This window comes from Sinohyriopsis cumingii, chromosome 13 (genome assembly GCF_028554795.1).
Source record: "Sinohyriopsis cumingii isolate HCF-2022 chromosome 13, ASM2855479v2, whole genome shotgun sequence".
NCBI classification, from domain to species: domain Eukaryota; kingdom Metazoa; phylum Mollusca; class Bivalvia; order Unionida; family Unionidae; genus Sinohyriopsis; species Sinohyriopsis cumingii.
In genome coordinates this window covers 62,833,108-62,851,333 of record NC_142973.1, presented here as the reverse complement: position 1 = coordinate 62,851,333, position 18,226 = coordinate 62,833,108, and the positions used below count along the sequence as shown (strand labels likewise).

The 18,226-nt window shown below is 34.4% G+C and overlaps 2 protein-coding genes across 2 annotated transcripts in view; one reads left to right on the top strand and one right to left on the bottom strand.

Annotated features, from left to right (window-relative positions):
* Positions 1-1,740, bottom strand: part of LOC149785706 (ER degradation-enhancing alpha-mannosidase-like protein 2) — a 57,748-nt gene extending 56,008 nt beyond the window's left edge. The window contains exon 1 of the mRNA XM_089979572.1: positions 1,608-1,740. Within this exon, the coding sequence (XP_089835698.1) occupies positions 1,608-1,708 (101 nt within the window). The 5' untranslated portion in view covers positions 1,709-1,740. The remainder of the gene's footprint in view (positions 1-1,607) is intronic.
* LOC149785705 (small ribosomal subunit protein eS10-like) lies at positions 1,696-17,264 on the top strand. Its single transcript, XM_089979573.1, has 6 exons — positions 1,696-1,798; positions 13,681-13,822; positions 14,307-14,481; positions 14,903-14,968; positions 16,659-16,711; positions 17,172-17,264. The coding sequence occupies exons 2-6, from the start codon at positions 13,682-13,684 to the stop codon at positions 17,214-17,216; spliced, it is 480 nt and encodes a 159-aa protein (XP_089835699.1). The 5' UTR covers positions 1,696-1,798; position 13,681; the 3' UTR covers positions 17,217-17,264.
* The last annotated feature ends 962 nt before the right edge of the window (positions 17,265-18,226 follow it).

Here is an 18,226-nt window from a genome sequence, read left to right as displayed (position 1 = left end):
TAGTGTTTATGTTTCTTCTTTTGAAATGTATTCAATTTATTTAACTGAATGGTATCATGGCAATATTATACCTGCATGAATTTAGTCCTAGAAAGATCTATTCAAATTAATGAATAAATGACAATGAATCATGTAAACAATGATCTGGGTTTGTTTCACATATTTCCTATTCTTCTCTACTAGAAACATTCAGTACAAAAAATTTGAAGTGCCACATGCTAAGGTTTTTTTCAATATGTTGCCAATAGCTTACTTTATTGCATTCTTGGTAATAGGAAAAGACCCACTGAGTTATTTCCCCCTTATTATGGCCCCTTTACAAATATTTTTCATTTCTGAAGTTATGTATTTATTAAGCATGGCTATATTCTGTTGAAATAATTTATACAAATATATGAAACAGTTGTAATGAATATCGAACAGTTGTGTTCAATTTCATGAAAATAAATATGGGGTCAGGAAAAGGGTACACGCATTCCTCAGCAGGCTGACGACAAATGTGACTCGCTATAGCTTTCACTGTTTGTCCTAATTGAAACAAACTATAAACATGTTTTTTTTGGCATTATCAAGAGTTATTGACTGTTCATTTTTATTAATGGCTGAGTGGTCTAAAGATCTCTCTGTTACGGATCACTGCCATCTCACCTATGTCTGTGTGGGTTCGAGCCTTGGATTCAGCCAATGTGGGTATGTGAGAAAGCTTGCCAGTAGCTTCTCGAGGGTCGGTGGTTCTTTCTGGGGATTTCCCGGGTTCTTCCTCCACCATTAATACTGGCCGCCATGTATAGTCTATCGTGTGCTGAAAAATGATGTTAAACCCTACAACATTTTCATTAAAATAAGTTGGACTATGTTTTTCTGAAAATTGAAAAAAAACGCATTTTGAGAATTGCCCACCCCCACTCCTTCTGTGTCCCGAAATCATCAGAAACAGCATTTTTGTCATTCTTGGATGCATCTCCACTGAAAAATAGCTTGGTTTACTTGCAAAAACTGGTACTTCCATTTTCATGTCCTATACCTACATAATGTTCTGGTGACTTTAGCTGCTTTTCAAACAGTAAGCACTGTAGTATTTTATTTTTTAAAATTGGGTTAATTTGGTATGCGTTTTGTGCCAATATTTGTCACTGAAACCTTACATGCACATTAAAGCCTGACTGCGGTGTATTAAAAAAATGTTTTTTTATTAGCTTTGTGAAATTGTCCCATTGCTGATGAGAAAACAATTGATAGACTGAAATAATCTATACAATTTTAGATCACTCATGGAAACCAAATATTTTAGAATACCCTGACCATTACAATACTCTATTAAAAGCAGCATATACTACGGATAGAGCACAGCTTGTCCAACTTTTGTGAAGATATCTTAACTATTCTGGCAATAGCCATCTATAGTTTTTGAGAAAAATTTAATCTATTTGACGGAGTCATTGTCCTGAGAAAGTTTTTTTATGATGACAATGTATAAACTCCTATATTAACTCTCCCAACACCAACCCGTTTCCAAACTTCACCTACCCCTAACACAACAGCAGACGACGTATACGCGAATTATTTTTCTTACAGTTTCTCTAAACTTTCTTATTACTTTCTTTTACCTGTAATAATTTAAGTTCTTGGGGGCACTCAATACGCCATCAAGATAGGGGATAATGAGAATAATGAGCAGTATGTTGACACGTTTGCTTAACCCAACCATATTGTCGTCATCTCTCGTTCGAAACCCCAAACCACGTTATTATAACCAAGGTACTTCCTTTTCCGGTTTTGGCCAAACAACATTAACAAGGTAGTGTACATACTGTATAAAATATCAACGATTATCGCTTCATATATGAAGCATCAAACATTTTATTCCCCTTAGAATAAATAAAAAGAAGTTTATTTTCAAATGTGTAGCTCGTTACATAAATGTATCTGTTAAATCTGAAATAAATTGTAGATTTTACACATCATGTCTCATGTGGAAGTTGTGTTTCGGCGTACAACTTTGTGGTCGTAAGCATTATGGTGACTTAACTTATTGTTCTATTGATTAAATCACGAAAAAGCCTGAAGTGAAGGATATAAGGGTGTTTGCTTACATGCATAAACCGTTGATTTTATGACATTCTCTTTTCTCGTGGCAGGATGGATGGGTTGTAATTCTCTAATGTAATACGTCCACCCTGATATTTATGTTTGGGTCGACGTCTTAGTTCCAAAATAAACGGGTCGTGTAGCGTGTTCCTTGGTAGATTGACAGTGGAAGTAGATACCAAGAATATTGCACACACTTGGCAATCCATATTAACGCTTCCCACTTAATCGCTTTAGTCGGACTGATTATACATACCCCGATGTCTTTAACTGATGGAATCGGATTCTGACAAGCAATTGAACGCGTTTTCACTTTCCGTTGACGTATATTTAAGTTCTTTGAAATTTGGTGGTAGTCGAGGAATGCTTAAATTGAAGGAGGTACAAGCTTTAAGGTATATTGGTATCACAATTCAGTTTGGGTGGGTGGGGGTATTACGAAACACCCAAATACACACCCAAGTCCAGGCAAATCCACACCAAATCGCATTGTGTATACCGTCTCACCTATAAATGACACTGCTCTCCCCTCGCCTGATTATTTTTCTTTAAAATCGCGTTCTTGGGTTGATCAATAATAAATACAAATGCAATTTACTATTATATTTTTCGGCTTCAATCTCTTAAGAAATAAATGACAAATTGCTCGGCCAAATACTACACGATGGAGAGATGGAACGATTGGCCCGAACAGGATTCCATATAAATGACCTATAAAATATATAAATGACCAAAAACAAATGTTGCAAATATTTTATTGTCATACAGAAGTTGTTTTTCTCTCTCTCTCTTTCTCCTACATTATTGATTCGGTATCAAGATGGTGAAAAAGAATAATCTGTAAGTACATTACTTTATCCAATTGGTAATTTATAATATTTTAGTCCATTCTGATGCTGGTCGTTTCCGCTGGCCTGGCTTTTTTCCAACATTTTCGGAAGTCTTGAGACACTTAATGATTCAAAATTTAAAAAAAGTCCACAAAGTTGCAAAGAATTTTTTAAAAAAAAGTAGCATTACGTATATATTGTAGTTTTCCTTTCGAATATCTTGCCTCTTTAATTTCCTTGCCTTTAATTCTCTCATGACACATATATTTACTATTACTATTGATTTTATTAAAACCACCAATACCCCTAAATAATCTTTACTTGGTTTATCTGGTATGTTTCGTGCTGTATATAAATTTCCATAATATGTCTATATCAGTTTGCATAACTATAATGTCAGTCCTCAATTTCTGTCTCATTTCATCCCTTGCTTTCTGTCTGTTAACTAATTGCTTTTCTCTTTGTACTTTTCAAAAAATTTTGAAATTTTTATATCCAGTGTTTTTCTCCAGATTACACTACCTATAGCCGTTGAAGATACATAGATTATATTAATCGTGTTGATGAACGGTTGAGCTTGACCTTAATCTGATTATAATAATTATGTAATGGCTCTGAATGTGATGACAATTGCTTTCATTAATTGATGCTACAAATCCTGTTTATTTATCAAAGGAATCTACTATATGCATATCATTGCACGTGTCTTGAACATTGAAGATTTTTGTACTGTTTGACATTTGGAAACTTACAAGGAATGATTATTCAGGGTAACATTTAACTTTCAATGCCCCTTGGTATGATTTATATAATTTCTTTTTTTTTTTTTTTTTTTCCCTTGTTTTAGTTGTGTCCATTTATTTTGCATATGCCGAACATTATTAATAAACGTTCATTGTGACAAAGTAAGATGTTCAAATGCTTTATTAAAGCAAAGTGAGTGCTATCCACACTGGCTGATTATAACAAATATTATATTTAATGTAAATTTTAAATGTGTAGCCTTATGTGTTTATCAAATATTTATTAAGAGTCATAAATATATATTTTTGATTTACTATCACCGAAAAAGATAAACCATGGCAAAATGTATATACAAATATTAAATCAGGCATGAAATTTGCATGGAAATCTAAAAGATTCTAAAGTTATGAACATGCATTTGTAGTTAACTTTATCGAATGCCTTCTCCTGATCCAGGCAGATGAAGGGGCAGAGGAATTTTTTTTTGCTATGTATAGTCGCAGATGTTGTGAATCAAGTGGCCATTATCAAAACTTGAAAGGTTTTTTTACTCAACATGCTGGATCCGTGTGTATGATAGCTGTCATAACATTACTAGACTTTACTAGTCAACAGCCGTTTTGAATTTACTGCATTATTATTAAATGAAATATATTACAATTAATAATAAGATTCCAAATTTTGGTTGTATCATAATTATAGCACACATTTATGTTGTTTAAATTTTTTTAATAAATATTAGACAAATTAGAATATGTAAATTCGTGCATATGCTGCATTTGTTCTTAGATAAAATAATCATTGAATTGATTCAAAATCCATGGTACTAGATGATGACTACACACATTATTAGGGTTCTATTCTAAAAAGAATGTAGTTTTGCGTGCGCTAACCTATGCAATTTAAGATTATTTACAAATTATAAATAAGTGCCGATACTTACATTCTGCAGACGATGCATGCCCATCAGGTAGTCAAACTCTTTACCATCCAATGTACGACACGAAACGCACACAGTCCAGATAAATCTTTACCCACATTTTCAATTCATCATCCGAGATTTCTTGACATTTTCTATGATACCAGTTCTTACATAATGAGCATTTAACACAGTCATTTGAACAATTTGATTTGCATCCACCACATTGGAAACTTGGCTATGCCTATTTTTAAAACTGAAATCTGCTATGATTCACCTGAAAAATCACAAATGAAAACAAGAAATGTGCAGTATTTAAGCTTTGTTTCGAAATGAGAGACGAGCTCATGAAACATTAAGATTATATTCCTTGCATTTATTTGCTTGTAATTAACACAATAATGTTTGGTTTTTGATCAGTACAATATCAGAACTGATACTCAAAACATAAAATTTAATTTGCCTGAATAGAGATTTTGTTAAACATGTGGCTGTTTTTGTATAGAAATATAACAGTGAAGAATTAAAGTATAGAATTAAAACTATACACCAGTATATAATATGTGTATATATCGTATTAAGTACGTCTTCATTTTAGTCAATCCATGCATCTAATGCCTGCCTATACGAATAATTTCCGTATAGGCAAATAAGTCGTAACAATCTTAAACGACCACCAATTTTGACAAATTTGATATCAATTTATAGGTTTTTCATCTGTCTAAATCGATTTAACCCAATAGAACTGTGTAAAAATGCAAACTAAAAAAGTTGGTAGCTTTTGCTCATTAGCGCTCGTGACTTTACCAATCTTCACATCCTTGCTATGTGCTTCTACACTTGCCTTTTTTGTGATGGTGCCACATATTTCGAAGCTAACACTATATATTTGAAGTATAAAATTAAAACTATACAACAGTATATGATATCTATATGTATCTTATTGAGTACGTCTTCATTTGGGTGGATTTGGGTGTTTTGTAACACCGGGTGGGTGATGGTACTCTGTGAAGAAATGGCAGCAAAATATCGTAGGTGTCAACCCTAGTCCTACACTGTAAGACATAGCACATGTTGTTTTTGTTTTAGTGCTATGTCTTGCTATCCAGATAACGGCCTTGTATAGCGTGTTCCGATTCAACGACATCAGAATGAGTAATCACAGTTTCAGGAACATCTCACACACTTGGCAGCGAATACGTATATTGACACTCTTCCACTAATTTATGTGTAGTTAATATACTTAATGTGCTGTCTTTATCCTGATGGAATATAAATATAATAGCAAATGGATGCATTTTCACGTTCTTTGACATACATTTGATTTTGTTGCAATGCGATGGTAGTGGATGTATGCCAAAGTAAATTCAAGTAGGTACATGTTGGGGATATGTTTCTTGAATGTAGGCCAACGAAACGTGAAAACAGGTTCATTTCTTTTGTGAGAATATGAATTTTTATTAGAGAAAAAACATCACAGTAAGTAAAGACTAAGACATTATGACTTTGTACAAAAGCGTCATTATTTTAGTTTTCGGTTGTGTGAAATATTCCTGAAAATTTGACTTTCGTAACAATGTTAGTCAACATCAAAACATGCTACATAGCACTGTTAGTTATGCTGTAAGACCTTCACGCCCACAACATAAATATCAAGGTCTTGCATGTAGGACTAGTGTCAACCCCTCCAGATAAAAACCTATACGTCAGACCAATAAAAACCTTACGAAGACCAAAAAACCTTTCATGAAAAATGTATTCATACATTGTTTAAGATCAGCAGTTTTAAAACAACAAATGTTATACACAAAGTATTTTTACAAATATTTACAGTTATATTTCTGAAACTTTTATTTCATTCTTTTTACTAATACTTATAATACTATCATCTTCCTGCTTTGGCTGAGCAAAGAATTTGATGCTCTCTTCATTTATAAATTTCTTTCATGCAGTTTTGTCCTGAAGTGTTCCTCCAGATCATATGTGCATAATTATTACTAATATAGGTGGCAAAAAAGCGTAATCTGAGCATAAAAAGAGCAGTCTATATATTACATGCCATAATTGCAGAAAACTGAAAACTTTTCATATTTATTTTATTCAATGTACATTTATTTTTGCTACTTGCCTGTCTCTGCAGTTAAAATTTTTGTCACAAGTCTGCTAAACCCATGTTAAGTAGTAGTTAGTACAAGAGTATAGTCTACTGTACATGTCTACAGTAACTTTTGCGAATAGTCGAAAATCCACAAATGATGACTGTTGTATCCGTGGTTGGTCTCTTAACAAGAGCCTGGTGCAAAGTTTTAAGCTGAACAAAATCCCTCTCCTAACATCCATCAGTCACATCGATACAACCCGATCTGGTATATCTGGTGCCATTCATTTTTAATTTAGAATGGTTCGCTACATATGTAAAATCAAAATAGAATGAAACTCCGACAAGTAATTTCACATTCAGAATCCTGTCTGTTTTTTTGGAACTGTTTCATGTAAAATTGATGTAAAAATTACCATATTTACAAACATGGTGAATTTTTATTTTATTTTTTCAGTGCCATTAAATAATGAAGATTTTTCCCCCGTATATTTAGTTACATTAGTGAAAAGATTCATTCTGTATAGTTGTCCACTTTGTTCATTTTTTCCTAACATGGTTCATGTTACAGTAACCAGGTTTTTGTATTGTGACAAAACTATATGTTTTGGGTTTCCTGCTAATAAAAGAGGTCAATTAAAAACATGAAAGCAGCCCTTACTTGAACAGCTAACACTCACTACAGGGCCACAAACTTGAGGCAAAAATAGCATTACTTAAACCGGATATTTCTATTGTGCTTTCTTTTATTTGAACTGTAGTATGTATTTAAATTTGTTTTGTAAAATATTTTGTAATCAGTACTTACTCTTAGTGTTGATGAAAGGTATCGACCTAGTTAAGGCCATCAGGATCTCAAAACGGGTGGATTTAAGTCATGAGAAAAATGGCACATGAACCATAGATGGGCATGAAGTTAGGACAGTCTTGCATGAAATATCAGTGTCAATTCTTAAATAGGTGGCACAAGAAAGGAGAGAGAAGTGTCCTCCCTTGTATTATTATATAGTACAAGTATGACAAAGTAAATTGCAAACAACCATACAAGTCCCTGTGATGATTAAATGTGCACACAACATGAACCTTGAACTGTAATCGTTATTCTGTCTTCATCTGCTCTCTGAAAACTTTATTTTTAACAGGTTACCGGTTCATATTATTACCTGGGTTATTATCAACAGGCAGGTACCCAAGTAAGTGGTTACCCGTTGGCATCTTTACTTTGCACAGCCTAAAATGTAATTGATTTAGTCATACTTGTTCAGTTGGCTTCTATTTTTGTTTTACTGAAGCAATACCAAGAAGTCAAGTGGTTTGCATTTTCAAAATCAATTGTCTGCCATTGCATTTGGTTGAAGAGATGTGGTAGCTGAGTAATGCAAAGGAGTCCATTGAACTGGGGGTTGATTTTCATTAACAAGATAAACATCATAAAGTGAAATGCTTTATAGTCCGGAAGTGCTGTATTACCAGGTAATGCAGAGGCTAATGCTGGAGCATGTATCATGGATCCACCTCTAATAGCTATCCTGTACTTTTCATTGTCTGGGTAGTTGCACTTAGTGGTACAGTAAAGATAACTTCTTTTTACAAGTTTTGGCTTCTTAAAATGTGAGGTTATTAGTCTTGTAACATGAAAGTCCTGCAGGAGCAGCGCAGTTGTATCCCAAGCTAGAATGAACAATTGAATGGAGCACGAAAATATATCAGTTTACAAGATTTTGTTTAAGATGTGCTTTGACTATCGTTTGCTCATTGCAATTTTATCATTGTTGCTATCAAAGATAGAGACTTGTACCTTTTAGTTTCATATCATTTGATCGTTGTTTAGGAATATTCTGTTTGTTTAGGAATTCCATATACACAGTTCTTACTGTCAGTGGTTCTTTTCAGGTCGATTGACCATCTAAGTAAAGTTCTCAACCTGAATCTGATGAGGGCTCAAAATGAAGATTAATTTCACTTGTACTGTTAACGCTGAACAGAAGCCAGTTCAGTTTCTATTTCACTATGATTAATCAACACTAACTTGAAATGATAACTGTATTTCACCAACAAGACTAATGAATGAAGTTAAAGCTGTAAAACTTTAAGAAAAGTCAACTGGGCATTGATCCTGATTGGTTACCTGGCTACCCAATCAAGTGGAAATTATATTGATGTGAACCTGAACTGCTTTGATGCAAGTCCACACATCCACTCTGAAGAGGTATAAGCATAATTATTAATATTATGAGTGGCAAAAAATGCAATCTGAGCATAAAGTAATCTCTATTACATGACATAATTGCAGAAAACCAGATGAAAAATGTTTATTTATATTTGCTACTTACTTGGACTTGCAGTTTGTTAAAATTCTTCCCACAAATTGTCTAAGTCCATGTGGATAAATACAAGAATACAGACTATAAACAAAATGATAAATTATTTATACACAACTTTCACTTGAACTAGTCTTTCAACATTTGTAAACTGCTATTGATTTTTCCTTTTCCTGGTGCAACATGTTCTACACTTTAACAATATTCCTCTCCTAAAATTTTTTGTGATATAACATGTACGAGTCACATCGATAAAACCCATTTCACTTATTATTTGGGGCCATTTTTTTTTTTTTTTTTTCTCTTTAGTATAGACTGGTTTGTTATATAAGTGTATCAAAATATAATGAATCTGACACCTGGTTTCAAATAAGAAAAATAAGTCTGTTTCCTTGGAAATGTGTCATCTGGAGTTACTATACATAGAAAATAAGGAGACTGTTAAATGTACATAGCTGAATGGTCATACACATCATAATAATCAATTTTGACCATAAATTGGCCCACATTATTTTTTTTATCTCCATATAATATCCTAGTTAGTGTTGGGCAATGTCTTTAATAAGCCACGCCTGTTTACATGGGTCAACTATTCGCATCTGATTAAATGATGAAGTGCATACTACTAGCTCCTCTGGGTGAACAAGCCCAGCACTCTTCTTTTGTCCTAATGCCAGCATATGGAACCAGTATTTTTCATCTTTGACTTTACATACTCTGTGTCTGTGATCAAGTAGCATACTTTCTCATTAGCCAATTGAATATATGCACTCGGTGAGACCAGACACTTGTTTCTGTGCAGTGGCTAATGCTGGAGTATGTATAATGGATCCACCTCTAATAGCTATCCTGTACTTTTCATTGTCTGGGTAGTCGCACTTGGTGGTACAGTAAAGACAACTTTTTACAGGTTTTGGCTTCTTAATATGTGAGGATGCCAGTCTCAAAAAGTTGCACATTTCTAACATAAAAAGCCCTTCAGCACCAGCATAGGTAGTTGTACCCCAAGAATGAGCAATTGATTGGAGCAGACAAAGTGTTCAATTTACAAGATTTTCTTAAAACATGCTTTGACTTTGCAAATTTGAATTTCATCATACTTGCTGTCAACGACAGAGTTGTATTTTCCAACTTATATTTGACACCTACGTCATTCTCATGGAAATGCCGGTAGATACCTCTACCCGATTTGCATGCAAGTGTGATTTAATGCCTCTGCATGGAGGCATGTTTCGATTAAATGAAAATCAAATTAAAATTTGTACACATTTCTCCATGATTGAGATGAGGGGTGCACACAACTGAAATGGACTTGTAAATAAGTAATTTTCCACTGCCAATTTGCACAAATCCATCCTTTCCGTCAGATGCACCTGTAATGGCTTCTTTCTGGTATGTAGTCCGACTTTCATTATTAAACTTACAAAATATCTTTTTGAAGCCAAATGCCTGCACCATTTTCTGCTGATGTATGTTGTTTGTCTTGGGAGTTGATCTGTAATGCCTGGTGTGAATGAGGTCTTTGCCCTTGTATTTATCGTTTTCCAGATTCGATTGTCACTGTGTGTGTGTGTGTGAGAGAGAGATTTGGATTTTTAACGTCACATTGACAATGTTTCAGTCATATCGTTACAATGTCTGCAGTGTGACAGTTTATAGTGATAAGTGGCACTGGAGCATCATGCTGCAGACATGTAGCATGATGTCCCACCCCATCACATTATCCTGACACCAGGTTGACCAGTCCTAGCACTAACTTGATGCTGAGCACCAAGCGAAGCAGCTGCTAGCACTATTTTTATAAGTGTTTGGTATGATGATTGTCATTGTAAAAGGTTCATTTTGTTTGTTGGTATTTTTATCATTATAAAAATCAAACTAATTTGTCTGTTTTCTGTGGTGCAGGCATTTTATGCCCGTAATTTATAGAGTTAATATCTTTATCCCTGTGTGAATTAAATGTTCTGGTTTTGTCTTTAAATAAATATATTTTGTTTCTGGATGGGTTAATTCTATCATTTGGTTTTGTTCATTGTTTCATATATAATCCATAATTACCTAAAGTCTGATGGCAGTGCTAATTCATATCCTGGATGAATGTTATCAAAGATAACTGGTAATCTTGCACTTATATGTTATGAGAGACCACCTGTCTTGAGAGACCGTTTTTTGTTGGCAGAAGGGGTGGTCACAAGATAAGTTTTACAATAGTACCTTCCCAAGCTGAGCTTGACCTCCATGCTTGAATGGGTTTGAGCCTCGTCCTGGCCAACATGGTTATGTGAGAAAGCCTGCTAGTAGCTTCTTGTGAAGAAAAAAAATCTTTTGTAATAAAATTTTGAATAATTGTTCCATACAAAAAAAATGAGCCCTTGCTCTCGCACCAAAAATGAAATTGTTGCTTATTATACATATGCAATTGGCCCTATGTGGAAATTCAGCATCGTGAACATGTGCTGTTGTTGATGGTGTATATTACCGTTGCTAATTAAGGACGAAGCAGGTGGTTGACTTTTATACTTTTTGTACTTTAATTTTAAATAGCAGTGGTTGTCATTTGGAATTTAAGATTATTTTTAATCTTTAGCATTATGATAAATTTATGCTGTCCAAGGAAAGCCAAAAGTTGTGCCTCGTTAAGTTGGTATACAAGTTTGTTCCATTTTTTTAAATTAAGAAAAGTAAAATTCCTAAAAGGGCCGTTGCTCCAATTCCACTAATAATTCATGGGCTGCATGGTTTAAATTAAATTGCAAATGCACATAAATGTCTGACATTAGAAATAACTGCAAATAGAAGTAGTGCATAGAAGCAGATCATTCATTTCTAAACATATTGGATAAATAATAATCTTTTAAAAAAATTTAAAATTTTCCAGATATAAAATTGACATCAAGACCATTGATTTATAAAATGGTATCCAGTGGTAAATTTGATGTCAGTCTATCCATGGGTACACTTCTTGCATTGGCTATTCAAATGTCAAGGAATATTGACTAGTATCCCCCTTCACAGTGGAGTTGCACAACATGTACTTAATCACTCAGGTGATATGTAGTTATGTACCCCTCCACTGTGAAGCTTCAATATGGAGGTAATTAACTGCCCCACTGGAACCTTGAGCAGTGAAATATTGCATGAGCTGTACTGTTCATAATCAACAACTCTTAGCTTGAAAGCCTTGTGTTGTCTATTTCACAAGAAATGATGTTAGCAAGCAGGTGCATAAAATTCAGGGATCGTCCTGGGCTTCGCCAATGTCGCAAATTGCGATTTTTTTTCCTTATTGGCGACAAAAATATTCCATCTAGCGATTTTTTTGGCGACATACTTTTTGGTTATTTAATTTGTACATACAATCATGGATTTGGACTGAATAAATTTAAAGCCAGAACGAAAGGAAGCCACAAACTTGACTAAGCAATGCATTGGAATCAATCTGTTACACAAACGATCCTTTGTTCTTATTGACAACCCTATCTTTACAGTGCATTGTTACATCATAATCTGCTTACGCTGACATCTGGGCTGAGTACTGTATGCTGCAATACAGTCAATCATGCTACCGCACTATACCTACAACTGACTGACTTCTGAAGACGCGAATAGAACAGATACAATTAATTGTATAGCTAATCCTTCTGGTTTTTTTATACATATACCAATACAATAGTTTTGCTGAACCTTCATAGAAAACTGATAACCTCTGAAGTACCGACTACTGTGTATAAATACAAAGCAAATGGAAAAAATCTCAATCACAATTACATCTGTCGCCAGTGCAGCATTTTACTCATTGATCTTTTCCTTTTGCCATCAGTCCCGTGTTACGGCTGCAGAGACTTAAACTCCGCAACAAGAAATAGCAAAAAAAAAAAAAAAACAGTTTTGCATAATTAATAATAATTATTTATTTCTCAAAACACAGAGTGAAAGAATCCCGAAATTGGGCGTGAATTTACGCTTATATATACGGTCCAATATTGCCAGGTGTTGACTCGTGTAAGTTTCATTCGTGGGAATGGAGATCCTATTTTTCTTGTCGAGAAAATTTATACAGCATTCAGTGATCATTCTTGGGATTTAGGAAGCAATTCGCTACAAGCTTTGTGAAGCTAGCCATAAAGGGGGGGGGGGCTGCTGAGAGACTACAGGTGTCACCTGTCAGCACTGAGGACTGTGAACATGGATTCAGTAAGATGAACCTCATAAAAACTGACATCAGAAATAAGCTCTGCATCTCATCTCTCGAGAATTTAATGAGAATCAGCATGTACAGATGTGAAAAATTAGACTTTGAAACTGCATTCAACAAGTGGGCAGCCCTAAAATCGCGACGGATCTTCATGTAACACTTTGTAACATTTTGTTAATGCTTGTTGTAATTAAAGTATTAACTAATCCATCTTTTGTAACTTTCATTGCCTGTTACATTGATAGACTAAATTAACACTTGGAAAAATGTACACTACTTTTTTTGGCGACACTTTTTGAAAATTTGCGACAAAATATTGAGGTTGGCGATTTTTTTGGCGACAGCTTTTTAAAAGCCAGGACCATCCCTGAAATTGTTTACATAACGGTAAGAAAAATATTTGTTCTAAGACAATGAAATTACAGTTGGTGCCAACACCAGCAAAAATTCAGCAACTTTGCAATCACTGTTTATTCCTTTTTCAGAATGTTGATGCCAAAGAAAAATACTGTTGCCATCTATGAGTACCTGTTCAAGGAGGGAGTCCTTGTTGCCAAGAAGGACTTCACTGCTCCAAAGCATGGAGAGATCGATGTCCCCAATTTGCATGTCATCAAAGCACTTACAGCAAGTACACATTTCTTGTCCTAATAAATTATGCATAGAGGTTTCTTGTTTGACTAGTCTAGGTTCACTTGTTTTCAGCTATTTTATCAGGAGTTTGATTTTGCCAACAAGCCCTTCATCAAAGCAAATATCCCCCCCCCCCCAACAAAAAACAAAAAATATGCAGCACCCACATGATCTTGTAAGCCATTTTTGCTTAAAATTGATTTGGTTTTCAAGCACTTTGAAATGAAAAGCATTATGATGTAGTAGTATGTACATATGCATTTTTAAAACTGATTCATCATTAAGTGCAACATGTGTTAGAGATTTGGAGTTTAATTCTTGAGTGTGTACACAGTTGTATAGCTAGATGAATAGATGAATAAAATGCTAGGACACTGCTTTATAACCTGTGGTTCCATAAAATCTAGGATTTTTTTAAATTTTTGAATATTCTGTTTAAAGAGCTAAAATTATTACATAAATCATTTTATCTTGCCAGTCACTGAAGTCTAGAGGATATGTAACGGAGCAGTTTGCATGGCGTCACTTCTATTGGTACCTAACAAATGAAGGAATTCAGTACCTGCGAGACTATTTACACCTGCCTGCGGAGATTGTACCTGCCACACTAAAGAGGCAAACACGGCCAGAGACTGCCAGACCAAGGCCTAAAGGTATGGCTTAACATTTATGAGCTGTATTTCCTGCAATTAAGGCAATTCGTTGGCTCAGTTTTATCTGCCAGTTGGTGAGGACCATCAGTTCATCCAACACTTTTCTTAAAACTTCAGACTGTGTATGTTACCTAGAGATTTAGTACTGAAAATATTTAAATTCATCTGAATGATAAAAGCAGTACCTGTCTAGTTATTTTTACATTTGGCATCTAGAGGAATATGAACCAGAAGATCAATTGGCCATGTACTAGGATTGATGAATCTGTATTAGTGACCTTTAGTGAATGAATGGTGCATAAGGATGCAAAGCATCCAGAGTGCTACTGTGTGGATTGTTGCATATATTTAATCTGTATTGTGTAATTGACCTTGATAAATGGTATTTATATAACTGATGTTTCCCTAATTCTGTTTACAGGTCCCGAGGGGCCTGCCCGTACACCTGGAGGTGCTGACAGAGCAGAGTACAGAAGAGCTGGACCACGTACGTTTTATGAACTTATTTATACACAAGTAAACCATTCTAGTTCCATCAAAATGGTTTAAATATGGTCTAAAGTACGAGACAGTGTTTCCATTTACCCTCTTTTGTGCATTTCTGATGCCAAGGTTGTTGGGGTTTTTTTGTACTCTGATACTAAGGGGATTTTTTACCCTCAATCTTGGACCCATAGAGGAAATGCTTTTGAGAACATTGACCTATAGAGGTGCTAGATATTTCAAAGATATTGTTCCCAACTGTTTGCAAAAGGTAGTGAAAATAGTACCTACATTTCCCTCCATCTCATATTTGAGGTCAGGGGTTGAAAATTGTTAGAATTATACATCATCATTAGATGGTGTTTCACAGACTATGTTTGGGATCCTTCAAGGTCAGAGGTAAGTATTTCAAGTTTTCTGCTACCCCCTTCCTTTACACTCAGTAACTTGCAAGTTGTTTTGAGATTTAGGAATGAAACATCGTCACTAGCATTCATGTCACCTAACACATTAGGGGTCCTATCAAGATCAATTGTCAGGACTTGAGAGTTTTCTTCATGGCTTCACCGTTGCATAAGTTTTGATCCATTTTTGGTTAAGGGATGAAGCATTGTATATTTGTCATGTACAACAGTGGAGTTTCCATCCTCAAGGTCATTGTCACATGCCAGTATTTTAGGTCTTGCTAGCATATTCCCTTCTGTATAATTTGTAAGCTGCTTAAGATAGATGACTGAAACTTGGTATACTTGTATATTAGTGCTAGAAAATATGTTGCATTCCACATTTTGCACCCATTCTTCAAGGTCATTGTTACATACTTTTCATGGTTAATTTTGTTTCTGCTTTATAAATATTTTTTTAGGTTCACTGATGAACCATGGCACACTTATGTTTGATTTTATTTTCAAGGTCAAGGTCACTTAAAAATTCCATCCCATTTATGCACTTTTTCTTATGTTGTTTGAGATAGACATATAAAGCTTGGTCTCTTTCCTTTCCTGTCTAGAAGTTCCACAGTTCCGCCATAAGGATTTCAGACTTTTATCATGTAAACTTTTGATGACCTTGCCATCACGTTTGTACTGGTGGTGGGGGTGATGAACATATTCTTGATCCAAAATCTTGACCGTCTTTTAACCTGATAATCAGACACTGAATTTACATTTAGCATATCACCACCCAAATACATGTAGTACATGTAAAACTGATGTCCATATAATAACTATGAGAAATTGGCTTATTGGACCAACAATCTATGACAATTACTTGCATGAATAATCTATGAAATCCCATTGTTGCCCTGAGTTTTTAGTATTGAATTCTTAATCTCTTTTTAGTATTGAATTCTTAATCTCTTCTGAATGATAAATGGGGGATTACTGTTTTGTTCCTTGGGCCATTATATTGCCATGCTAAGCAACTTAACACAATGGAGTCGGGATGGAGTGCATGAAGAATTGGGCAAAGGGATCAGATCGTTTTTTCATTCCTGTCTAAATCGATGTTGTTATTTGGCATACTTTTGTTTAAATTTGTGGGCAAGGATCTCAGTAAACCAATAAATTGCCAGTTCTATTTACATACCTTGCACATAATATTTATTGAAATTTACGACATATTTGTAATATACTGTACCACATAGATTCAAATACACAAAACTTTTGTAAATAAAAGGTTGTTTTACATTTCAGCTGGTGGTGACAAAAAGGCTGATGCAGGGCCAGGAACTGGAGAGTTCCAATTTGTAAGTTCACGTATAGTTTCAGGATGCGGCAGGAGTCGAACATAATGTCTTATGCAATTAGAATTTCACAACAGCATGTAGCACTTTCAGTCATTTAGGGTTGCATTCTCAAAGGACAGTATTTGCTGAATGAGAATGCATCCCGTGTGGACAAAAAATGCTTGAAAGTAAACCAAGGTAATTTCCCTGCTGAATTAGGAGAGCAAAAAGTAATAGTAATGAAAAATTGAATATTTTCAACTGCAGTCAGTCAATATCAAAAGCAGAAGTTTGAGTGTGACTTTCACTGATCTGGTTTTGTTTTAATTCAGAAACAGACTGTTGTGTCTGAATAGTGTAAAATAATCTAATGTGTAATGAACTTTTGTCTTGATATATTTCTTGTGCATTTCCAAATATGATTACTGTTTGCATAATTCATGTTTATAATAATTCAATTTGGGATTTATTTATTTTGCAGAGAGGTGGATTTGGAAGAGGAAGACCAAGTGCTCCACAGCAGTAGACTTTGATAAATTATGCAAATCATGTAATAAAAAAATTATGGGGAAAATGTTTCATTTATTTGTGTCAATTATCAGTTTCATTTATATATAAGAGAAAAGGGTTTTTATAAAATTTTCATTTAGTTCATTTACATGAGTAAAATAATCACCTTTGAAGATCTCGTTTACATGAGTAAAATAAACATCTCTGAAGATCTCCTAATGTTCCCAAATTTAGTGAACATGATTACTGGTTAAAAAAAATGGTACTTTACTTTCTGAAATAATAAACCATTACCGGATTTCTACCTGACTGGATTTGCTCATATTGAGTCATTTAAGTTGAGTCTTCATCCGATTTGTTATGTCTGGTTTGGCAAACATTTTTTAGAAAAAATGGGGGCACCAACAGTTTTATTACAGTATATGCTCGACGTAAAATTAATATTATTGTTAAGTGAAGCAATTTTATCATAAGAAATTAATCAGACAACTGAATAAAATTCAGTGTGAAATAATAGGTAAAATAATTTCAGAAACTCCTATTAACACATTAACCCCTGGAGCTTTTTGTAATTTTCGCCAGAAAATCAACTAGGAGACACATTTTGAAAGCTATTTCTGAATAGATCCGAAAACACCAAATCCCCGGTGATCTTTCAATAACAAACTGCCTAGTTGTGTTAAAAACATTGTTTTTCATTGGCTGTTTGACTCGCGCATGAGCAGAAGGGTAAAAGTTGGAGTTCTTTCTTTTTGCTAAACAGAGCCATTATTTTTGTATGGAGACCACTCTTTATTCCAAATGCCCATCTTATTTTTGCAAAGGCTCATCTGTCTGTTTGCAGTTCATACTGGTTTGCCTTAGATCTGAGACCAAAAAGTCTAAAATCCAGACACAAAATCAGATTCCAACCAAGTGCAAATTTTGGGTAGAAAAAAGTCTGGTCCAAAAAATTTTTTTTTATCTGTATTTTGTAGTGCAACTAGATATTCCAGATTATTTGGTATCATTGTAGAGCTACATCTG

Excerpts from the sequence above, each read along its gene's own strand:
- LOC149785705 (XM_089979573.1), top strand. The coding sequence starts at position 13,682 with ATGTTGATGCCAAAGAAAAATACTGTTGCCATCTATGAGTACCTGTTC. Across the intron at positions 14,482-14,902 it reads TGCCAGACCAAGGCCTAAAG|GTCCCGAGGGGCCTGCCCGT; the intron begins GTATGGCTTAAC and ends TTCTGTTTACAG. Across the intron at positions 14,969-16,658 it reads GTACAGAAGAGCTGGACCAC|CTGGTGGTGACAAAAAGGCT; the intron begins GTACGTTTTATG and ends TTTACATTTCAG.